General features: G+C 41.9%; 1 protein-coding gene across 2 annotated transcripts in view; it reads left to right on the top strand.

Moving 5' to 3' along the window:
• Nucleotides 1-25,384, top strand: part of Bicdl1 (BICD family like cargo adaptor 1) — a 78,090-nt gene that overhangs the window by 31,029 nt on the left and 21,677 nt on the right. For both annotated transcript variants that reach the window (XM_042669597.1, XM_042669596.1), the window contains exon 3: nt 24,737-24,853. In XM_042669597.1, the coding sequence (XP_042525531.1) occupies nt 24,737-24,853 (117 nt within the window). The remainder of the gene's footprint in view (nt 1-24,736; nt 24,854-25,384) is intronic.

Here is a 25,384-nt window from a genome sequence, read left to right as displayed (position 1 = left end):
GATTATAGGTCACCGGGCTCATGGATGAGTTTTTCCCCTCTCAGATTTCTTTAGATTTTTGAAAGTCCCAATTTGGATTCCCAAGGTGCTGTTAACATTATAACTTTTCATGCAGAACATTAAGCCCCAGGATTTTCTCTTGGATATTGAATAGTCAGCACCCCAAGTTATCTTTGGTTCCCATAAGACTTGTTTAGCTGTTTTCATCCAAGATAGAGGCTAATATCCTTTGACATCATTGTTACTAATTAACCAATTTGTTTACTTTTAATTTTCTGTTCTGGTGCAAGATAGACAAATGGCAAGAAGATTCAGGTGCAAAGGCACTAAAGTGTAGATTGTCATGTTCCTGAATGGGTGTTTTTAAGGCACACTTTTAATTGAGGCAGTGGTGGATATAATTCATCCAGGAAATTGGCTATTTCCAAGGCTAGCTGCTAAGTGGTCTTGTATTTCTCCGATTATCTGAACATCAGTATGGTTCCTGTCAACTTAGTTGAGGAATTGAAACGAACATCAGTATGGTTCCTGTCAACTTAGTTGAGGAATTGAAACGAGCTCCATCATTATTTGGGACTACAGGCTTTATTAGAAGTAATGGTTTTAGCTGGGTACCAGTGGCTCACACCTGTAAACCTAACTACTTAGGAGGCTTGAGCAAAAACAGCTCAAGAACAGCATCTAGGCTGCAGGACCAGCAAAAAAAAAAAAAAGCAAGAAAAGAAAAGAAAAATCATTTTATGAATTGGACAGAACTGGGTCAGGACTATCCAGGAACCTAGCTATTTAGCAGTATCTACAGATCCCATAGTTATATATAAACAGGAAGTCAAGTTGAAGGATAGCCACTGGTTTAGGAAAAAGCAGGCTGATAAAAAGAATAATCAAGGTCATCAAGATCCAGCAGGCCCATGAAGAGTCCCTACTAACAGAGACTTGCTAAGACTGTGGGACCTTGAGAACTAGGCTCTTATGCTTGTGGTCTGAGGCCTGAAATAGATCCTGCTCTAAGTCATACAAGAGTACATGTGTCAGGATCACCACAGGCACATACAGAATGTTCTGTGAGTCCCAGGGCAACATTCTGCTGTGTGCTCCTACTTTAATAGCCATAATTTTGCCTAAAGGTTAGGACCATTTTTTCCCTTCAACAAATGGGACAAAGATCCTTTCCATTTGCACTGTACAAACACAGCCTGTGGCTGTGATTATTATAACCAAGTGTTCTCTCTTATTTTTAACTTGGTTGCCATCCATGGACCCTGAGTTGAAATGTAGAAACTATTTGGGATTTTCAAAAGTATTTACAGCAGCTTTCTTCAAAATATGCCTCTGATAGCGTCAACTCCAAGAAATTATGCCAGGATAAAAATGATTCCGTGGTTGAGAGAATCCAGGAAACATTTAATATTTTCTTCTCTTGGAGATTTGATTTACAGTATATATTAGTATACTAAAGTTTTCATAACCCAACTTATTGACCCAGAATTTTTTTGTTGTTGTTGGTAATAACTACTAACTTGAGTATTTCTGTTTTTCTTCCTGTTTTATTGAGATATAATCAGCAATGAAAATTGAATTGATATATGTAGTAAAAGCAATAGCTATAATCAAATTAACACACCCCTTTCCATACTATGAGAGGAAAGAAAAGTGGACACTTAAAAATCTATCTTTGAGCTGGTACCAGTGGCTCACGCCTGTAATCCTTGCTACTTAGGAGGCTGAGATCTGAGGATCGTGGTTCAAGTCCAGCCCAGGCAAGAAAGTCCGTGAGACTCTTACCTCCAATAAACCACCAGAAAACCAGAAGTAGCCCTGTGGCTCATGATGTGGAGCACTAGCCTTGAGCTGAAGAGCTCAGGGACAGTGCCCATGCCTAGGCCCAGAGTTCAAGCCCTACCACCAACAGCAACAAAACAATAAATCTACCTTTGTAGCAATTTTAAGTAAATAATACTGTTGTGTGTGTTTGTTGCTGTTTGTTGTACTAGTCCTGGCACTTGAATCCATGACCTGCACACTATCCCTGAGCTTTCTTTCTAATATATATTTTTTATTGTAAAGATACTGTACAAAGGGGTTGCAGTTACATGAGTAAGGTAATGAGTATAATGAGTATATTTCCTATAGAGCAGCTACCCCCTTCTTTGTTTTCCCCCTACCATCCTTTCCTTCCCACCTCCCCAACTTCTACTGCCTCCCCCCCTCCGCCTGTAAAGTTTGTTTTTCAACATAGTGTCTTGTACATCTCATTGTTACAGTGGGTCAACCTGTATCCTTATTTCAGCATTTTGTTATTTCCCTTCCCCTCCCCAAATTAGAAAAATGTATATACAAGATGCAGGGCACCAGAATCAAATACAGTGAAAACAGGGGTTAAACCATGGGGGAAGACCATACAAAGAAACAAAAAAAAATCACACAGTACATTATAAGTACATTAAAAACAACAACAACAAAGATAAAACCTCTTGTGTCCCTATCTTGGGGTTCATTTTGCTTAGCATCATCTTACATGGTCATATGTACATAGCTTTTGACCTTTTCTGCTTTTCCTAGACATATACTAGTTATTGCAAATAAGGGAAACCATGAGGACCTATGTTTCTTTGGGCCTGGCTTACTTAATATAATTTTTTCCAAGTCTTTCCATTTCCTAACAAATGGGGTGGTGTCATTCTTTCTGATGGAGGCAAGTGCTCTGCCACTTGAGCCACAGCTCTATTTCTGGCTGTTTTGGTGCTCAATTGAAAAGTCTCACAGACTTTTCTGCCTGTGCTGGCTTCAAACTACAATTCTCAGATCATAGCCTCCTGAGTAGCTAGGATTACAGGCGTGAGCCACCAGCACCCAGCATGTAATGCATGTCTTAGACAACTCCGGGAACAGAACATACTCATAGCCAAGAGGACTAGAGCTTGAAATGAGTAGGGAAGATATAATCACTAAGATAACCCCATGATTTAGGGTAAAGTTTAAACGCTCATTACAGTAATAGATAAACCTCAGAAAAGGACCAAGAATGACAATTTACTGTTCTTTTCTGAGGAAATGGATGGATTCGGGAAAGTGGGACAAGTTGTGTCCCTCTGAGCTAACAGACCTTCACAAAATTTGAATTTCTATGCTTAGAGCCCTGTGAGCTGGAAAGGCAAATATTCTTATTTTGTCAACGGGGAACCTCAAATAAAATGACTTGCCCTACAGTTATATGGCATGACTGGTATGTAATACAGATGGTGCTAAGACTTTGGTCTTTAGATGGGAGTTCTACCCAGGGCTTCTTTTACAGAGGTGTACATTTACTGGCTTCTCTCTGGTAAGTATTTCTAATTGCATTTCTTCTCATTTTTGTTTTGTTTTGTTTTGGTTTTGTCCTTGCTACTTTCTAGACAAGGGATCACTGAGCATGGTCTGAACATAACAGAAAACCTCATATGTCTCTAGACTTGCATTAGAGGATCAAAGTCTTTGGACATGATCATATTTCAGACTTCTTTTATAGAACATGCTTCCAGACATTGGTTTAGAACCTTCTGTGATTAACTTTTTATGGTTTTAGTCTTCACAAATTCCACAAATATTACATGAGTTCAGGTAAGGCACCACGTAGTACATATTTTTCTCCAACATTTACTTTAAAATTTTTACTTTAAAGTACCATCTTCCTCCTCTTTTATTCTAATGAGATGTTAAGAGAATGGGTCAGTTTTCCTGCAGAGAGTTCCAGCCTTTGAATTTTCCTGGTTGCTTCCTTAGCATGACATTTAGCTTATTCTTCTATTCTATCTAGCTCATTCTATTCCCAGGTAATAGGAAACTAAGTTTGATGAATTCAGGTCACATATATTTGTCTAGAATATGTGCATTCTGATGCATTATATCAGGTGGCATGCAGCTGATTTTCTTACTGATACTGAGATAACTCATAAACTATAGTGATGATGTTGTTCAGTTTAATTTTTCTCCTTTTGATTAGCCTTCTATTAGATTTTAAGTTACTAGATTTTGAATGATTCTTCTAAAAATTAGCATCCCACCAAATTTTCGTGTGCAGCTTCACTACATGGTTTTAATCCATATAATTCACTGCTTGGACTTTAGAAAATGAGTCAGTATTAATGTTATAGACAAATAAGAAACTAGAAGAATAAAATTAGGGCCCAGTGCCAGTGGCTTACACCTGTAATTGTAACTACACAGGAGGCTATGTTCTGAGGATTTTGGTTTGAAGCCAGCTCAGCAAGAAAATCCATGAAACTCTGATTTCCAAGTAACCACCCAAAAAAGCCAGAAATTGAGCTGTGGCTCAAATGGTAGACCACTAAGCCTTGAACAAAAAAAAGCTTAGAGACAGCTCCCAGTCTCTCTATTCATGCCCCAGGACTAGCACCACAAAAAGGGGGGGGGGATGAAATTAGGGTTTAAATTTAATAGGTGACATCTGCCATTAGTGAAACAAACTAACAGTTGTCTTTTAATAAAAACAGATTTAGGGCTGGGCGCTGGTGGCTCACGCCTGTAATCCTAGCTACTCAGGAGGCTGAGATCTGAGGATCGCGGTTCAAAGCCAGCCCGGGCAGGAGAGACCGTGAGACTCCTATCTCCAATAAACCACCAGAAAACCGGAAGCGGGGCTGTAGCTCAAGTGGTAGAGCGCTCGCCTTGAGCTGAAGAGCTGAGGGACAGCGCCCAGGCCCAGAGTTCAAGCCCCACGACCGACAAAAAAAAAACAAAACAGATTTAGGAGCATGTAAAACACAATCAAGGTTGCTAGTGAGTACTCAGGAAGGCACATTGAGCTATCATCCTAATTCGAATTGTGATGCTAAAATCAACTGGAACACAAAGGATTCTGAGAGCTGCTATCTGGCACTGAGTCTCCTTTCCCTGAAGTATGAGCATTGAGCTTGAGCAGAGACACCTAATCCTGAGTAGTTGATGCCTGAAGAGGGGGGACATGTGACTTCATGATCCTGTTTGGTTTGTAAGATCATCCAAGCAGCTCCCTTACTGGCATTTGGCTTCATCTGTCCATTGCTCTCAATGGGAAGAGTGGTCGGCAAGCATCAGTTATCTTTGCAGAGGGTCCACAGTCAGTGCAGCAACACCAGATCCTCTACTCACATCTGTCAACACTGCAGTCAAGGTCTTCCTTCTCGTTGTTGTTGGTGGAATTCCTGTCCTTGCCCCAGTAGGACTGAGGCTCTGGGCTCCTAGAGGATGTGCCGCCGCACAGGCAGTCCACAGCGCAGCTGCTTTGCCTCTGCAAGCTGGGGAGGGGCATGGCTGTCACTTTCAGCAACTCAGGTTCATTTAATATTTATTTGAATTATTTTTCCATCAGTATTAGCAGGTGTGATTTAGTTTTTTAGCTCCTCAGTAGCTCTTTGCATGCTTGTTTTAAACACAAATAAGATGTGTTTGATTGGAAGTATCTCTGATGATACTGCATAATTCCTATGGTACCAAGGACTACTAGATGTGTTCTCCCCTTTTGCCTCCTTGTTAGTTCTGTGTGGTATGCAGCCATCTCCTATTTCTTCAAGTAGCCCAGAGATGCTAAATGAATTCCAAAGGTCACCACACACCAGGAGCAGTAGCTCCTGGATTTACATCAAAGGCAGCTGTTCCTGAAACCCTGCTCTGAAACATTGACTAAACTACCTACTGTAAATAAATTGCTGAGCTGTTCCCTTGTGCTGAAGTATTTCTCATAAAGCCTTATTACAGCCATGTAACATAAAGAAGGCACATAAAACAAAAACATAGTAACAGAATGTCCCAATAAGTCAGTATCTATGTAACCACTCAAGCCAGGAGTCGTCAGCTGTGAGCAGTCATCAGTCTTGAAGAAGCCCCTCCATAGCTAGGCACTGGTGGCTCATGCCTGTAATCCTAACTACTCAGGAGGCAGAGATCTGAAAATGGCAGTTCAAAGCCAGCCCAGGCAGGAAAGTCTGTGAGACTTTTTATCTCCAATTAAACATCAGAAAACCAGAAGTGGCGCTCTGGGTCAAAGTGGTAGAGTGCTAGCCTTGAGCAAAAGAGCTCAAGAACAGTGCTCAGGCCCTGATTTTAAGCCACAGGACAAAAAAAAAAAAGCTTCATGAGGCTAGTCTCCTTTCCCCACATAAACCCCTGTCCTAAACTGACCGAAGCTACTCCTGTCCTTACTTAATACTGGGCCTCATCTGCTAAGTGTTATCCATAAAAAATGCTATTTTGTTTTTCTTCTTCTGAGTTATGTAGGAATGAAATCACATAGTGCCAGAATATTTTGTGGCTTGTCTTTTGCTTAACATTTTGTTTCCACAACTCATCCATGTTGGTGCATGTAGCAAAGTTAATTCATTTTCCTTGGTGCATTATATTCCAGTATATGAACGTTAGCAATGTATCTATTTTACTGATAGTTTATAAGTTTTTAGCTATAAACTATGCTGCTATAAATAGTTTTAGATATATATTACTATATCTAACATTAATAATATTGGATATATAGTATATCATAATATATATTCATAACCACTTCGGTACACATTTCTGAAGGATATATACCCAGGGAATTACTAGGTGTATAAAGTACATAAATCTTTGGCTGCTTCTCCAATTATTTCCTGGGATTCCTAGTAGTAAAATTAATGGATCAGAAGACTATATATACATGTGGTTCCTATTTTGTTCACTCACTTGGCATCCCATTGCATTGCCTATGATAGAGGTTCAATAATCCTATGTGATACTACTTGTTGTCCTTGTTGTATTTGTCTTTCTTATTAATGAGCTTTTTTTTTTTTTATTTATAGAGTACCTTCTTTCTTACCTAGGGGTTAGGAGGTGTCTATTGCTTGAGAACTAATTCTGTGAAAATTATGTTGTGTCTTGTGTTTCATTTCTACATTCATCCATGAATCCATCCAGAATAATTTGCTCATATTATTCTGCCATTTAAATAAGCCTGGATCCAGAGGCCCCACGTTTTCATTTCTGTCTTTTTAAACTTCGAAGCTCCCGAGGTCATTCAGGCTTATAAGCAGTTCATTAACATTCCCCATTATGGCATCCCAGATAGCCATGGAAGGTGACTGACAGAAAGGAAGCTAAGACTAAGTAGAATAGTGCTTAGCAGTGAGACAGCACTTTATACCTGAAAGTCTTCGCATACATTAACTGATTTGCCTGTGCCTTGGAAGAGTCCAAAATAGGTTTTCATTTTGTGTTTAATAGCTGAGAAAATGAGATATGCTTTTAATCTCTTCAGTTCCACCCGAGAAGCTGATGTTTAGACTTTGTTTAAAATCATGAAGACATTCTTTGTAGCCTGGTTTACCTAAGGCATTTCTACTTTTGAACTGAATTTGTTTTAAAGGATTAATCCTTTGACTTTCCATTCTTCTCAGAAAACAGCTGTTCCCTGGTTTGCTTGTTTCCACAAAGCCAGTTTGCTAGGTAGTTTCCAGAAGAAGCAAGCTACTCTAGCTCTTTCACTGCCCTTAAGACAAACAAGAAAACATGCCAGCTCAGAATATAAAGCCAGAATCTCATGGCCCTGAAGGGTGATCTGGGCCAGGGGTTTGAAGGCTTGAGAAAACGAAGACCAGGTCGCTTACGTGCTCATGTCTGCCCTGTGAGCCAGCGTCGATAAAGAGCACATTCCAGTGGAAAGGATCCCTGTTAGTGTGTCACTTGTTTTCCACCAAGACACATACCCGTGACGATGAGTACGTGCAGGGTCTAGCTCTTACCCCACCTCCCATCACCCCAGGTGAGAACACATAAGTAAGCATTTGAATTGGCCCTTAGTGATTTTTTGAAGTAAATGATTTATTTCATTATGTTATAGCATGTCTTGCAACGTATCTCCCCGATGATTATGACCAAACACCAATATGTTAAGAGATTAATATAAATGTAATACATACTGTATTTTTCTAAATGGTACATGAACATTGTCAGAAGTCTTTTAGTATGCTTGAGTTCTTAAGAAAGAAAGCAGCAGTCTCCCCTTCCTACCTGCTCATATTCGGTATATTTTTTCATTGTTGATTTTTTTCTTTAAATCTCATTTTACCAACTACTGTGAGCTTTATGAAGGTCAGAAGATAAGTCAAGCAAACCTTTCCTTTGAAGAGCCTACACATTAATGCTGGCATTAAGTCTTACTTCGGGGAATAACTTTACCAAATTGGTAGCCTCTTCAAAGTTCAGTTTCCTCCTCTAAATAGTGGTTTAATAATACTTATGTAATGATTATTATTGTATGAACTTAATAAAATTCTTTATGATAGCCTGGGTACTTCAATAACTGATTATTCAACATGCATAGAGAGATTCATACAAAAACACCATCATTGGATATTTAAATTACATAAAGACATTTGTTACATGAATTGAGAGCTAGAATTTATTAACAAGGACTGTATGGAAATGATAGGATTTAAAGGAAAGAAACTCAATCTTAAGTGGCCAAGTTATCAGTAGCATAAAGATGAAAGTGCATAAAGATACAGTCTAGAATATGATTTGGAGAAGTCTGGGTTACCCCCACACTCCCTGATTTTTCAGGCAGCTCACTAGCTCTTTATCCCCACATTCTGTCTGTATTGCCTTCCCAGTGACTTTGCAGAAAATAATTCTGCACCAGTGGTAAAACCCTATGGGGCTAATCCTAGCTAGCATTCCTAGTGTTTCCATGGCAACCATCAGATGATGCATAATCCTTGTGAGGTGAAATGTGAGATGTATTCACCCCACAGATGCCTAATTTTGCTGATAGAATGTCCCATTAAAAGATTACCCAGCTATGTAGCTACTGAATCCAAAAATCTAAACACTACTTTTCCATGTTTGAACATTTAATAGGAAACACTTTTTAAGACAAAAACAACCTTTGCCGTGGATTTTTTTTTCCTGTAAAAATATACATCACTATGCTTGAATTCTGTTTGAATGTCTTATACAAAATGGGTAGAAAAAGGCATCTAACTAACTTTTGTAGTTTTGTGGCTATTGATAAATAGTCAAAGGGGCAACAGTTAAAATTGTTGATGTTACCTGGGCACTGGTGGCTCACGCCTAAAATTCTAGCTACTCGGGAGGCTGAGATCTGAGGATCTTGGTTCAAAGCCAGCCCAGGCAAGAAAGTCTGAGAGATTCTTCTTTCCAGTTAACCACCAGAAAACTGGAAGTGGCGCTGTGGCTCAAGTGGTAGAGTGCTCACTTTGAACTGAAGAGCTCAGGGACAGCATCCAAGCTCAGAGTTCAAGCCACATGACCAACCAAAAAAAAAAAAAAAAAAAAAGTTGATGTTTTGGAACATATTACTCAAATTATAGAGATCTAAAAATCTTAATATTTGAAAATAAAAATGTCCTATAGAAAACAATACAGTCTGTGGTATGGTTTTGTTTTGCTCCCTGTTGTGGACCTTAAGTTGAAAATGAGTTCATACATGTCTGTATGAGTTTATACATATCTGTGTTCAACTAATTTGTCTTCTGTGGCACAGTTCTGAGTACTAGAGTTATGGCAGCAAATTAAGGGATGAACATTAACCCAGTTAGCAAAGAACTTTATATCAAGAATGCATAGGTATGAAGAAAAATCTAAGAGGGACTGGGAAGGTGGCTCAGTGGTAGAGCGCTTGCCTTGCATGCCTGAGGCCCTGGGTTCGATTCCTCAGCACCACATAAGCAAAAAGGAAAAAAAAAGCCGGAAGTGGCGCTGTGACTCAGTGGTAGAGCGCTAGCCTTGAGCTGAAGAGCTGAGGGACAGCGCCCAGGCCCAGAGTTCAGGGCCCCACGACCAGACCAAAAAAAAAAGAAAAATCTAAGAGAGGAAGGGAGTAGAAATTGACACAGGTAAAGTTCTATTTTGTCCATTTGCCGTTCCATAGTACTGGATGATGTATAAAGAAGAGAAGTTTGTTTGGCTTATAGTCCAGGAGTCTGGGAAGCCCAAGAGCATGCATGGCCTAGTGTAGGCTCTGATAAGATAACATTTGAGAAGAGCCCTAAGTAAAGGTGGAAACAGGCTTTCTGAGAAGAGAGAGCTCAGGGAGAGGGAGGCATATGTACAGATCCTCATGGGGCTTAGGACAGCAGGATGGCTGATATAAGAAAGAACATGTTGTGTGAAAAAAAAATGAGAGACAGGAAGCCAGGCATCTGTGGCTCACACCTGTAATCCTAGCTACTCAGGAGGCTGAGATCTAAGTTATGGTTCAAAACCAGGCAGAGCAAGAAGGACCAGGAGAGTCTTACCTCCAGTTAACCACCAAAAAGCCAGAACTGGAACAGTGGCTCACATGTTAGAGTGCCAGCCTTGAGCAAAAAAGCTTAAGGACAGCACTGAGTTCAAGCCCTAGTACCAGTATGCATACTCGCACAAAAAAACAACACCAGAGATAGGGTTGAAGTAGGGGGAGAATCTTGTAACAGGTTCAAGCCATGCCAAGGACTTTTTTAAAAAATATTTTATTCTGGACAGAGGAAGCTTCAAGAGGTTTCGAGCAGCGGCGTGGTATGGCTTGGGTTTCTGGAAGACGGTTTACAGTATAGCATTTACTGTCAGAAGAATAGAAGCCAGGAGAGCAGTCAGGTGGTTATGCAGTTCATCGTGAGCAACAGAACTAGCTGAGAACTAGAGTAGGAGAATGGCGGCAGGGTGTAGGATGCTGTGTATTTATTTTATGCATAAATTTGCAGGGATCACTTATATGCAGGCACTGTTCTAGCAGCTTTGTAAATACCAGTTCATTTCATTCTCATAGCAGCCCTCTGAGGTAAATTTCAAAGGTCAAATCCTGAAGATTTGTAGATGGCTTAGATATGGGATGTGATGGAGAAAAAAAAAATCAAGGATGATTTCTGTTTGGAGCCTAGGTCTTAAGAACGAAGTAAGTGGCTCTGAGAAGGGAAGGCTTGAGGAGAGAGAGAGAGAGAGAGAGAGAGAGAGAGAGAGAGAGAGAGAGAGAGAGAGAGAGAGTGTGTGTGTGTGTGTGTGTGTGTGTGTGTGTGTGTGTGTGTGTGCGCGCTTCAGAGTCAGGAATCGTCATTCTGGACATGCTGAGTTAGTGAAGATACATCAGCGAGCCAAGAGGACGTGTTGAGGTGGCAGATGGATACAGGAACCTGAGTCTTACTGGGCACCTAATGTCAAGAATTTATCTAATGAAAATTTAAAGAGAAAATGTTCCAGAAAGGAGCATACTGTGAGCACAGTCATGAAAAGTGACACTCTGGGCTGGAGATCAAAGCATTCAGGAAGAAGTGCCAATCTGATGTTTGTTTTGGCTGCTAAGCTTAACCAGAAGTGACATGAGGGCAGTCTTTTCCCATGGGCCATGGTTAACTAGTAGTAGCCTTATGGGCTTTAACCCAGAAGTACATTTGATTGATCTAATTTCTGTGGCTACACTAGCTTCAGTTTCTTGATCTAGCATTATTAAGATAAAATAAATGCCAGAGGCTGGGTGCCAGTGGCTCATGCCAGTAATCCTGGCTACTTAGGAGTTTGAGATATAAAGACAGTGGTTCGAAGCCAGCCCAGGCATAAAAGTCCCTGTGAGACTTGTTTCTCCAAAAACCAAAAACCAGAAGTGGTGCCGTGGCTCAAAGTGGTAGAGTGCAAAAGAGCTCAGCGACAGTGCCTATCCCCTGAGTTCAAGCCTCACAACTGATAAATAAAATAAATGCCAGGCATGGGGGAACACAGTTGTAATCCTAGCACTTGGAAGACTGAAAGTTTGAGGACAGCCTGGGCTACATAGCAGGACTCTATTTTTAAAATGAAACTTTCCCCCACCTTCCCTGATCCTAGGGCTTGAACTCAGGGCTTGTCTCTGAGGTTCTTTCGCTCAAGGCTAGTGCTCTACACCTTGAACCACAGCATCACTTCTGGCTTTTTCTGGGTGGTTTTTTGGAGATAAGAATCTCATGAGAGAGTTGGGGGGGGAGTATAGTTGAGGAGGTAGGAGGGAAGGGATGGTAGGGAAAAGCAAAGGAGGAGGCAACAATGCTTGATAAGAAATGTACTCATTACCTTGCTCGTGTAACTGTAACCACTCCGTACAGTATTTTCACAATGAAAAACTTATTTAAAAAAAAAAAAAAAGAGTCTCACAGACTTTCTTGCTGGGGCTGGCTTTGAACCACAATCCTCAGACCTCAGCCTCCTGAGTAGCGAGTATTACATACGTGAGCCACTGGTGCCAGTTTTTTTTAAATAAAGGATAAAATGAAAAGATACGTTAAGTACGGTAGTACTTAGACATAAAGTGCCTAACATTTGCTGACTTCCATTTCTTCAGGCTTAGTTGTTTTAGCTCAGACTAAGGGATCATGAGCTTTTCTCTTGGTCTCATTTACAGCCTATTGTCATGCATGGATGGCCTGTTTCCTGACAAGTTCCAAAAAGGAACTTCAAGCCAAGGCACAACAATAGGAGCCTACCATCAACTGCTAATTGAGAGGCTGAGGCAGGAGAATCTGTTAAACTCAGAAGTTCAAGACCAGCCTAGGAAAAATATTGAGAGACAGTCTCCAAACAGGAAGGGATGGGGAGGTAGCCCAGTGATGGAGTGCTTGCCCAGCAAGCTTGAGGTACTGGGTTCCATCCCCAGCATTGTCCAGCTCCTCAGAAAGAACTTCATCTTCATCTCCTGTCAGAACGAAATGACTTTAGGGAACTTTTGGGAGGGCACAAAGAATGAAGTTGTGAGTTCTAAGTATTAAAAGATTTCCACATGAAAGAGCAGGATGAAGGGGTAGATAGCAGCACCCCATGGCCAATCTATGAATTAGTCATGAACAGTTTACATCGAGGCCTGAGTAAAATCTTAGCGAGCCACAGTGCTGACTTATAGGGAAAACAGTGCTCTTCGCTAGGGATGGGCCATTTAAATGAACAGGAATCATCTCATTAATTCCCTGTCGATTGCACTGGAACCTTGCTAAAGGGGCGCTTCTGGGGCATAGGTGAGTCCTACTTCTGTCTTTATAGTTGTAGCTGAGCTAGCACAGAAAGACTTGTTTCAGGGCTCCAATTTTACCTCGCGTAATCATCTGCACACCTACTATGTGTCATGTACTTTATTAGAGACAAAGATAAATTAGAGACAATAAAATTCTTATCTCTTCACAGTCTAAGAAAACAGACATGTAAACAAGTAAAGGAGAGTACGTGATATGTGCTATAATAAGAATATTATAGAACTTCAAGTGATGTGGTAAGTTTACCTTTGGAGATTTATAAAGTACCCAGAAGTTACTTCTGAACAGAGCTGTTGATATCAAGGATTTAATGGATGAGGCTGGACACTGGTGTTCATGCCTATAATCCTAGCTACTTAGGAGGATGAGATTTGAGGAGTTCAGTTCAAACGCAGCCCAGGCAGGAATGTTCATGAGACTCTCATCTCTCAATAATCACCAAAAAGCTTTAAGGAGGTTGTGGGTCGACTGGCTGAGCAACAGCCTTGATCAAAAAAAGCTAAGGGAGGGCTGGGAAGGTGGCTCAGTGGTAGAGCACTTGCCTTGCATGCCTGAGGCCCTGGGTTCGATTCCTCAGCATCACATAAGCAAAAAGAAAAAAAAAACGGAAGTGGCGCTGTGGCTCAAGTGGTAGAGCTCTAGCCTTGAGCTGAAGAGCTGAGGGACAGTGCCCAGGCCCAAAGTTCAGGCCCCACGACCGGACCCAAAAAAAACCCAAAAACTAAGGGACAGTGCCTGGAACAGAGTTCAGGCCCCACGATCGGACACACACACACACAAAAAAGCTAAGGGACAGTGCCTGGAACCTCAATTCAAGCCTCAATGCCAGCATAAAAATAACTCTTAAAACTATTAAATTACAACTTTTTCTCCAAAGTGTCACTTCTCATGACTCACAGTATGGCCCTATTTGAAATGTTTTCACCAATATTTTCATTCAGTAAATTCTATGTGTGTGTGTGTGTGTGTGTGTGTGTGTGTGTGTGTGTATGTGTGTGTATGCATGTACATGTATGTTTACTAGCTACTCTTGAGTAGCTACGATTATAGACATTAGCAACCAGTATATCCAGCAATAGTCTTGTATTTTTAATAGTTAGAAAATAAAGTAGCTGAGGGAAAAACCGGGAGAAAGCAAAAGAAGGTGTGACATTGTCCAAAAAGAAATATACTCTTAGCCAGGCACCGGTGGCTCACGCCTATAATCCTAGCTACTCAGGAGGCTGAGATCTGAGGATCATGGTCAAAGCCAGCCTGGCAAGGAAAGTCAGGAGACTCTTATCTCCAATTAACCAGAAGTGGCGCTATGGCTCAAGCGGTAGAGCACTGGCCTTGAGCTGAAGAGCTGAGGGACAGTGCCCAGGCCCAGAGTTCAAGGCCCATGACCAACCAAAAAAGAAAGAAAGAAAGAACCATACTCTTTACCTGAATTATGTAACTGTTACCCCTTTGTACATCACCTTTATAATAACAATTAAAAATTAAATTAAAAAAATTAGAGAACAATTTTTCTTAACCCATCTCCACTCCAAACAAGAATATTTTAACTTCCCAGTTATCTTTTTAGGTCCAGTTATGTCTCTCCTGAATCCTGTTGCCAAAAAAAAAAAAAAGCATTAAAAATACTATCACACTCTGAATGTTTCTCTGTGACATCGCCGGTCCTCAGTGAAGCCCTCCTGTGTGTACACCAGCCTGTCGGCGTCACTGTCCTCCATGACAGTTGGCTTGGTAGATGTAATCGCCATGTAACCTCCCCCAGCCTTCCTGTTTATTATAAGAAGGTTCCCTGCGTCTTTCCCAAGTGTCTCCATGCAATCTCCCTTTGGAAGCATAAACAGTTCACATTCCAGGAAGCTCTCAGAACACAGTATTTTCCATTCAGAAGGGACAGGAAAGACTGTTCCAAGGTTGAACATGTTCTTGGGGACCATGCAGTACCCCATTCCTCCTTTCCTCCTAGCCATTTCAGGGTCTCTCTGTAATGGCTGTACCACTAATCATGGATGAAAGAAGTGTGAATTCCCTGAGCCCTGCTTTAGTTCCAGCTATCATTCTTGCCATCCTTTATCAATCTTCATGCCATGTTTTCTTCTCTTCTTTTCTTTTTGTGCCAGTCCTGGGTCTTGGACTCAGGGCCTAGGTGCTGTCTCTGAGCTTTTTTACTCAATGCTGGCACTCTACCACTTAGCCACAGCTCTACATCCAGCTTTTCAGTGGTCAGTTGAAGATAAGAATCTCTTGGACTTTCCTTTCTGGGTCTGGCTTTGAACCATGACGTAAACAACCATCGCCCCGCCACATTTTCTTAAGCTCTTTGTTGTGTGTGTGTGTGTGTGTTTAAGGTCTACCCTTAATTTATTGCATTTAATCAGTTAGGCTTGTCTGTGGCTTACTGTAATGATGAAGACAGCAAGAGCAGCACCAGATACACCTGCTGTGCCAGTCACTGTTCCGTTTTCCACGTGCTAACTTCTTTTGCACAAATATATGAGATGGGTATTACTTTATCCTCATTTTCCAAGTGAAGAAAGTAAAAAAGAGTTAGCAGTTTCCTGAAGTCACACAATATAGTAGAGAAGAAAGATTAGCTTTTTGGAGCTCAAGTTCAGGAGACAGTTTTCCCACAAGAATGATGTCTTAATTCATCTCATCCCATAAACAAAAGCGAAGTAAGAAAGCATCCCATCCAGGTGGGGATTCGTGCAAAGAACCAGGCCAGGGCTGGGAAGGTGGCTCAGTGGTAGAGCGCTTGCCTTGCATGCCTGAGGCCCTGGGTTTGATTCCTCAGCACCACATAAGCAAAAAGAAAAAAGCCGGAAGTGGCGCTGTGGCTCAAGTGGTAGAGTGCTAGCCTTGAGCTGAAGAGCTGAGTTCAGGCCCCACTACCAGACCCTCCCCCCCCCCCCCCCAAAAAAAAAAAAAAAAAGAACCAAGCCATCAGTTAATGCAGAGGATTGTGTGCTTTGTTTATTTAAAAAAAAAAAAAAAGTCAGATGCCAGTGGCTATCCTCAGGAGGCTGAAATCTGAGGATCACGGTTCAAAGCCAGCCCGGGCAAGGAAAGTCCATGAGACTCATCTCCAATTAACCACCAGAAAACTGGAAGTGGCGCTGTGGCTCAAGTAGCAAAGTGCTAGGCTTGAGCTGAAGAGCTAAGGGACAATGTCCAGGCCCAGAGTTCAAGCCCCATAACCAGGGGAAAAAGAAAAAAAAAAACAAAAAACTAAGTATAGCTGGGAATTGGTAGCTCATGCCTGTAATCCTAGCCACTCAGGAGGCTGAGATCCGAGGATCATGGTTCGAAGCCAGCCTGGGCAGGAAAGTCCAGAGACTCTTGTTGTTGTTGTTGTTGGTTACAAGGGCATTGTCCCTCAGCTCTTTAGCTCAAAGCAAGCACTCTACCACTTGAGCCACAGCAACACTTCTGGTTTTCTGAGTGGTTTATTGGAGATAAGTTGCTAGGATTACAGGTGTGAGCCATCAAAAAAAAAAGCTTGGCTTTTTTGTTTGTTTGTTTCTGATGGTCATGGGGCTTTAACTCTGGGCCTAGGCACTGTCCAGTTCTTCAACTCAAGGCTAGCACTCTCATTTGAGCCATAGCGCCATTTCCGATTTTCTGGTGGTTTGTTGGAGACAAGAATTTCTTGGACTTTCCTGTGCAGGCTGGCTTTGAGCCGTGATCCTTAGATCTCAGCTTCCTGAGTAGCTAGGATTACAGGTGTGAGCCACTAGTGGCCTGGCCATAAGACTCTTAACTCCAATAAACTACCAGAAAATCCAGAAGTGGAGCTGTGGCTGAAGTAGTAGAGCTCAAGCTTTGAGCAAAAGAAGCTCAGACACAGACCCCAGGCTCTGAGTTCAAGCCCTAGGACTGAGACCAAAAAACAAAAAGTTAAGAAAAAACTTAAGTGTGAGCCTAATGCTTGCAGAGACAATATATATGCGGAAAACTGGTGCTTATCTTGTTAAATATGTCTTCAAAGTATAATTTAAAGGTTTTGACTTCTGAAATACTTTTGTTAACTAGCAATAGGGATCTGACATTGGATCAGTGTCCTCCTTCAGAAACGAAAGTAGATTACCATTTGTCCTGTTTTGTGTTTTTTTCTTTTCTTTTCAATTAAGGCTTTGATGCTGAGGGACTGTGTTAGTAGTAGTGATTCAAAGGATGATTGTAACAAAATGGCTATTAAGCTCTAATTTTAAAATTAAGTCAGAACACCAAATTAGACATGGCTTCCATTGAGTGGGTGTGCACCTTCTAAACGTCAGCATGTTTTTTACACATGCGGTCTCTAAACAAGACTTGGACTTCATCTGGCTCCCCTCATATCCATAGCAAGTGTCATTAGTGGTATTATATTGTCCTTGTCCTAGGATAAGAGTGTTGACTGTTTATTTTTGACGAATAAGGAGAGATGCAATGGAATGAGGCTGAAATGGAGGCGAGAGGATCTAACTATGTTCTTGGCAGGGGGCTGCTGACCCTACTCACTCCAGCATATTCCAGTAGGCCTAATTGACCCTGCTTTTGGTGTTACCACTCCAGCATATTCCAGTAGGCCAATTGACCCTGCTTTGGTGTTACCACTCCAGCATATTCCAGTAGGCCTAATTGACCCTGCTTTGGTGTTACCACTTTGAAAGGCAGGGGTTTAAACCAGATAGTGTTCAAGGTTTCAAGTTGCTCAGTTTCCTCAGAGGAAATGCAAGAATTCTATTTGAAGATTTTACTTTTTTTTTTTTTTTTTTTGGTCAATCATGGGGCTTGAACTCTAGGCCTGGGCTCTGTCCCTGAGCTCTTCAGCTCAAGGCAAGCACTTTACCACTTGAGCCACAGCACCACTTGTGGTTTTCTGGTGATTAATTGGAGATAAGAGTCTCATGGACTTTCCTGCACATGCAGGCTGGCTTTGAACCATGATCCTCAGGTCTCAGCCTCCTGAATAGCTAGGATTACAGGCATGAGCCACCAGCGCCCAGCTTGCTTTAGTTATTTGTAAGGTCTCAACATTTTTTCCCCAGGGTTCGCCCCAGAGCATGCTCCTCCTGCCTACAGCCTCCCTCTTAGCTGATATTAATGTTGAGTACCACCAACAATGTTGAGATGAGGATCTTGCTAACTTTTCTCCCAAGCTACTTTCAAATGACAAGCCTCTTGAATGTTGCCTCCTAAGTAACTAGAATTGCAAGTCATCCCAGGTCATGAGATACCATGCCTAGACAGAATTTTTTTTTTTTTTTGTGGGTCTGGGGTCTGAACTCTGGGCCTGAGCGCTGTCCCTCAGCTCTTCATCTCAAGGCTAGCACTCTACCATTTGAGCTACAGTGCCACTTCCGACAGAAATTTTTTTTATCAAAAGATAAATACTTCTATAGAATATTCAAATGTTACAAAAATAGCTAACGGGGCTGGGAAGATGGCTCAGTGGTAGAGTGCTTGCCTTGCATGCATGAGGCCCTGGGTTCGATTCCCCAGCACCACATAAGCAAAAAAAAGAAAAAAAGCCAGAAGTGGCTCTGTGGCTCAAGTGGTAGAGCGCTAGCCTTGAGCTGAAGAGCTGAGGGACAGCGCCCAGTCCCAGAGTTCAGGTCCCACGACCGGACCCAAAAACAAAAAACAAAAATAGCTAACATATTTTTATTAGTTAATATGATTGCATATGGGTACAGTGTGATAGCTAATGCATATAGCCAGTATCTGACATCTTAAAAATGTACATCAAGCTGGGCACTGGTGGCTCATGCCTATAATCCTAGCTACTTAGGAGGCTGAAATCTGAGGATCATGATTCAAAGACAGCCTACACAGGAAAGCCTGTGAGCCTAACTAACCAGAAAGTTGGAAGTGGAGCTGTGACTCAAGTGGTAGAGCATTAGTCTTGAGCAAAAAAGCTCAGAGACAGTACCTAGGCCCTGAGTTCAGGCCCCAAGTTCAGGCCCCAGGACTAGCACAAAAAAAAAAAGTACATCATTTCTTTAGCTAAGAACCTTGAAAGTCCTCTCCACTAGCTTTCCTAAAATAACATAACTGTTGTCAATCATAATTATGTCACTGTGATATCAAACTTTGAAAGTTATTCCTTCTAGCTGAAGGTAATGGTGTATGCCTGTAATTCAGCTTTTTTTTTTTCTGCTTATGTGGTGCTGAGGAATCGAACCCAGGGCCTTAAGCATGCAAGGCGAGCGCTCTACCACTGAGCCAACTTCCCAGCCCTATCTAAGGCATTAAGATTGTAAGTTCAAGGCAAGCCCAAGCCTTACTTTTGAGATCTGAAGACCTGATCTCAAAAATAAAGTAAAAATACCTTGCTAGAGCTATGGCTCAAGTGGGGAATACTTGTCTAGCATGTATGAGGCTCTGAATTCAACGCTCAAGTACTGAAGAAAGAAAAAAAGGAAGGAAGGAAGGAAAAGAAGCCCTTACTGTACTCCTGTGTCCATTAATCATCTTCTCCATCTCTTCTTACCCTTCACTATTTACTTCCTACTTTTTTGAGACCAACTGTTGTAGGTTCTAAATGTAACTGAGAACATGTGGTATTTGTCTTTCTGTGCCTGACTTATTTCTCTCAGCAAAATAGCCTTCTCTTCCATCCATCTTGAATTTTCAGAAGACAAATTTCTCTCCTGAAGTAAAACTCAGTTACTCTAGCATAGTACGAAAATAATACTATGCAGTATTAGATACTACTCAAGACGAATAAACCTCTCCTATAATTTCTAAGTTAACTGGTTCATCTTTTTCATTTTGACAAATTACAAGTAGGTGGATGCTCAGTCAGATATGATTAATTCAATTTCCTTTCCTCCATTTAGCAAGAAAATGTATAGTTAACTGTCTGCTTTGGCTAGTTTAAACCTATCACTCCAGCTTAGAGAAACAATCATATGTTGCTAATTGTGTCAATAAGGAAAAAGTAATTATGGAACAGCTGTACTCAGTGGGAAGGGAAGTACCTGTGATACATGCTTTTCTGACTGAATTAGGTATCAGCAAGAAGGAATATGCTGTTGGTTGAGGATACATTAGTAGTAACCCAAGAAGTACCCATTTCTTGTAGGGAGAGCAGGGAATGTTTCTTTCCTCCATTTTCCTCTACTTTAATCCTGTTACTCTAAAATCCTTGCTAAAACTTTAAAAAAAAGCACTCAGATGATAACTGTCAACTTTCTCAGCTTTCTATAATAGAACCAGAGTTACTTTTGTGGTAGGGGGAGAGGGAGTTGGGGGGCAGACCTGGAGTTTGAGCTCAGGGCCTGGGTTCTGTCCCTGAGCTTTTGTGCTCAAGACTGGTGCTCTACCACTTAAGTCACAACTCCACTTTGGCTCTTTTTTTTTTTTTTTGGTAGTTAATTGGAAATAAGAGTCTCATGGACTTTTCTGCCTGGATTGGCTTCCAACTGTGATCCTCAGATCACAGCCTCCAGAGTAGGTAGGATTACAGGCATGAGCCACCAGTGCCCAGCTCAGAGTTATTTCTTAAATGTCTTTTATTTTCTTTATCATTCAGTCTATATGCAGTGGAAGCTAGAGTTTAAGTTTTTGAAGATGGGGCTGGGAAGGTGGCTCAGCGGTAGAGTGCTTGCCTTGCTTGCATGAGGCCCTGGGTTCGATTCCTCAGCACCACATAAACAAAAAGAAAAAAGCCGGAAGTGGCGCTGTGCCTCAAGTGGTAGAGTACTAGCCTTGAGCTGAAGAGCTGAGGGACAGCGCCCAGGCCCAGAGTTCAGGCCCCACGACCGGACCCAAAAAATAAATAAATAAATTTTTGAAGATAATTTAAAACTTTCAGATGGATACAGTAACTCATGCCTGTAATCCTAGCTTCGAAGGAGGCTGTGATCTGAGTTCAAAGCCATCCTGGGCAGGAAAGTCTGTGAGACTCTTATCGCTAATAAACTACCAAAAAGCCAGAAGTGAGGGTGTAACTCAAGTGATAGAGTGATAGCCTAGAGCAAAAAAAGAAGCTCAGAGACCAGCATCTGAGCCCTGAGTTCAAGCCCCAGGACTAGTAAAAAAAAAAATACCTAAGTTAGGTGTGGTGGCTCACACTTAAAATCTTGGCCACCTGGGAAGCTGATATATGTAAGACTGTGGTTCTAGGCTTGCCTGGACAAAAAAGTTTGTGAACCCCTCTACCCGCTCTCAGTGGAAGAAACTGATCATGGTAGCATACATCTCAGCTACAACAGGAAGAGTAAAATAGAAAGATCACAGTCTAGCCCAGCGCCGGTGGCTCATGCTTGTAATCCTAACTACTCAGGAGGCTGAGATCTGAGGATCGCAGTTCAAAGCCAGCCCAGGCAGGAAAGTCTGTGAGACTCTTACCTCCAATAAACCACTAGAAAACCGGAAGTGGTGCTGTAGCTCAAGTGGTAGAGCGCTCGCCTTGAACCAAAGAGCTGAGGGACAGCGCCCAGGCCCAGAGTTCAAGCCTCATGACTGACCAAAAAAAAAGAAAGATCATAGTCTAGGTGCAGGTCTAGGAAAAAAGGAAGACCTATCTTAAACAATGCAAAAAGGGCTGGAAGCATGGCTCAGAATTAGATCATTTTTCTGGCAAACATGAGTCTTTCATCAGGAGGGACTAAGTTATAATTATACAACTAAATACCGGATACATGGGAAAAAAAATTAAGCTACATAGTGACATGGAAATATGTTAAAAAATAATATGCCAGCCTTTTGTTGTTTTTCATTTGTTTTATTTAAAAAAGAAAAAAAGACAATTGATTCTGGGATCTTATATTATTTCCTACAAATTTAGATGCCCTAAATTTCTAAAGTGTAGTATTTTTTTCCTTTATTTTCCTAAACTTCAGTTCTGAGCTCAACCCTGAAGTATCCTTAGCAATTGAGAACTGAGGATCCCCTTCAGAACTGCCCTTTTTGTACTAACAGGTGAAGGAGGAATAAATCAGTTTATAATTTTGGAGAGACTCAAAGAGGTTAGAGCAGCACAGGAACTCCTAACTCAATCATTTACCACTTCACTTTCTTCTTACCATACCATCCTTAGATGTGCCCTGGCTCACTTTTACTTGGGGAACTTCAAAGATGCTCAGAATTCACTGTGAAGCTTCACATTACCTGACTTTTTGGTCAGAAAGCACTTGGAATATTAGAGTTATATATACACTTAAAAGGTTAGTATTTATGTGCGGAAATAGCTAATAGTCATTCTACTAGTCAAATGATCTGAGCCAGATTTCATCTCTGAAAAAGAAGATGGTTGACTTAGTAAGATGCATTAGCTTTTTGCAGATGATAGGTTTGTAACTTATTGTCCATCCCTTCCATCACCGTCATAGACAGATGACTTAAGTCCCTGCCTGGGAGGTAGCTGTGATGTGGTAACTGAAGAGCAGGATAGTGCTACCTTCTTGTCTACAAAATGAGGCCACGATTGCTGTCTCTTAGGGTTGCTGGAGATTCAAGGTGGCTCACGCCTATAATCCTAGCTATAATCACTCCTATAATCCTAGGAGGCTGAGATCTCAGGATCACCGTTCAAAGCCAGCCCGGGCAGGAAAGTCTGTGAGACTCTTATCTCCAATAAACCACCAGAAAACCGGAAGTGGTGCTGTGGCTCAAGTGGTAGAGTGCTTGCCTTGAGCTGAAATGCTCAGTGACAGCACCCAAGCCCAGAGTTCAAGCCCAGTGACCAACAACAACAAAAAAAAGAAATGTAAGTGAAAAACCTTTTAAAGCTGTGTTTCTCTGTGTATATCTGAGTAGTCACTATTGAAAGGAAGAGAGCTAGCTCAGCAGTTAAGAGCTCAAACTTCTCGTAAAAAGAACCAAACCTGTTTCTAGGAAGATCACTATGAGAGGAGGCCTATGTCCCGGAGTGTTTCATAGACCAGCTGGGCTGCATTGGTAGCATGGTTCAAGTGGCAGAGTGCCTGCCTAGGAAATGCAAGGCTTTGACTTCAAACCTACTGGCAAAAGAGAAAAAAAAAAATTGAAGGCTTAAATGAAATTGTGAAATATTTGAAAAGAAAGAACTCTTGTAAAGTATGATTTTAGTAGTGAGCAGTGGAAATGGGAAAAGCTATTTTGAAGTATAAGCTGGCAGTATTGCCTTCACAATCTGAGAAGCCCATGGTTTACTGATGCTGTTGCTTACTGAGACTTTTTTTTTGGTAGGGGGGAGGGTCGTGGGCTTGACCTCAGGGCCTAGGCGCTGTCCCTGAGCATTTCTGCTCAAGGCTAGAGCTCTACCACTTTAAGCCACAGCTCCACTTCTGGTTTTCTGGTGGTTAATTGGAGATAAGAGTCTCATAGACTTTCCTGCCCAGACTGGCTTTGAATCAAGATCCTCAGATCTCAGCTGCCTGAGTAGTTAGGATACAGGCATGAGCCACCAGTGCCTGGCTACTTAACTGGAATTTTGGGCAGCTCCTTCATGTCCCTGAGTGTAAATTGGGGATGATGATTGAAATATTGGAAGTGTTCTAGCACAGTTCTTGGCACATGGTAAACACTCAATTTTTAAAAATTGGTTAGTACCAGGATTTAAACTGAGGGCCTCCTAGTTGCTAGGTAGCCACTCTATTACTTGAGCTATATCCTGCAGCTCTTTTTGTTTTTTTGTGTTATTTGTTTTCGTTTTTTTCTAGCTAGGATCTCACTTTTTGCCTAGGTGAGCCTTAATTCAGGGTCTTCTTGTCTGTGGGCCCCTCACGTATCTGAGATCACAGGCATGTATACCAAATTCAACTTACTGGTTAAGAAAGGATCGTACGGGCTGGGAAGGTGGCTCAGTGGTAGATCGCTTACCTGGCATGCATGAAGCCCTGGGTTCAATTCCCCAGCACCACTACATAAGCAAAAAGAAAAAGAGCTGGAAGTGGCGCTATGGCTCAAGTGTTAGAGCGCTAGCCTTGAGCTGAAGAGCTGAGGGACAGCGCCCAGGCCCAGAGTTCAGACCCTACGACCGGACCACCCCCCCCCCCAAAAAAAAAAAAAGGATCTTGCGAACTTTTTTCCCAGCCTAGTTTTGAACTGTATTCGTTCTGTCTCTGCTTTAAATAGCTTTTGCTATAGGTGTGAGATACCACACTAGCCTTCAGTAAATATGATGACATGATTTTCGGCCAGAGGGACTAGCTACCTTGTTTTTAAACATTTGGGATATCAAAAACAAGCTGTGGGGCCCTCAGGAAGAGGTTGGTGATCAGGTTACCAGGTAGGCCTTCTTTTAAAGGTCCTCCTGTCCCAGAGAACCAACAGGTAGGGAGGAAAGAAGCACCTCAGTTAGCACTTTTAGAGAACTATACCTTGCAAAAGTGTCCTTGCGGGACAAATGGTCAAAATCTTAACGGTCATAACAGGGAATTTCAAATAGTGTCCATGCTGAGTGGAAGTGAGAAATACAGACAGAAATGATTTGTCTGACCTCTGCCCAGGAAGTTGATAGGAGAAATAAAGGAACCCCTAAGGCAGGAAGTAGACCCATCTTATGTATTCATTTCAGTTTAGTAGCTAATGTTGTGCTTCTGCTATGTGCAGAGTAATACTTGTAACATGTTCTTAGGCCTGTCAGTAAAGAGACCCCAGACCTATGCAGAGTGTTTATCATAAAGATGGGGATGTGGGAAACTACATCTCACCTTGAACTCTTAAGGGCTAGAAATGCAAAGGGATGCTTGAGAAATGAAAGACAGAAATCTAACTGACTTCCGTTTGCACAGCCCCTGGATTAACTTCAAAGGTCTCCTTTGTTGCAGGCCTCTGAAGTCGAGAGACAGCTCTCCATGCAGGTCCATGCCCTCAGAGAAGACTTCCGTGAGAAAAACTCATCAACGAACCAGCACATCATCCGTCTGGAGAGCCTTCAGGCTGAGGTGAGATTCCTGTGCAGCTGTGCTTGGGGGCGGAAGGGCTGTGCTTGGACTGTGACACTGGGTCTTTGGATAAGGAGTCCTCTGAGGTGGGACACAAATCCCTGTTCCGTACAAAAGAGATTAAAACCTCAGAAGAGAAATGCATCTGTGAAAAACTAAATGAGGAACACTTGATCCTTGCACCCGGGTAGCCTGTTGTCTGGAAGAATAAGGATGCTCAGAGTGACTGCAGGGTGTGGAAATCAAGGATGGCCTACATTTTCTGACTGTCAGTCCCTGCAGAGAAGATACTTTCCAGTCCACATAAGATCTGGGAAGGGCATCTTCCTGTTCTTTGTACCTCTTAGGCTGAGTTCACTTTCACAGGGGCCGCTCTTCTCTTAACTCTTAGCTGTCAAATGAGAGCAGTGGAAGTTTCGGGGTGGGTTAATACATGGAAAGCGCTTGGTATAGTACCTGGGACACAGATATGTTAGTGAAAGCATGTGAAAGCCAGCGGGGAGAAGAAAGTAGCAGTTGAGTGATGATGCT

The sequence above is a fragment of the Dipodomys spectabilis genome, unplaced genomic scaffold (genome assembly GCF_019054845.1).
Source record: "Dipodomys spectabilis isolate Male_0828 unplaced genomic scaffold, ASM1905484v1 ptg000499l, whole genome shotgun sequence".
In the NCBI taxonomy this organism is placed as follows: Eukaryota; Metazoa; Chordata; class Mammalia; order Rodentia; family Heteromyidae; genus Dipodomys; species Dipodomys spectabilis.
This window is presented reverse-complemented; position numbering and strand designations above follow the sequence as displayed.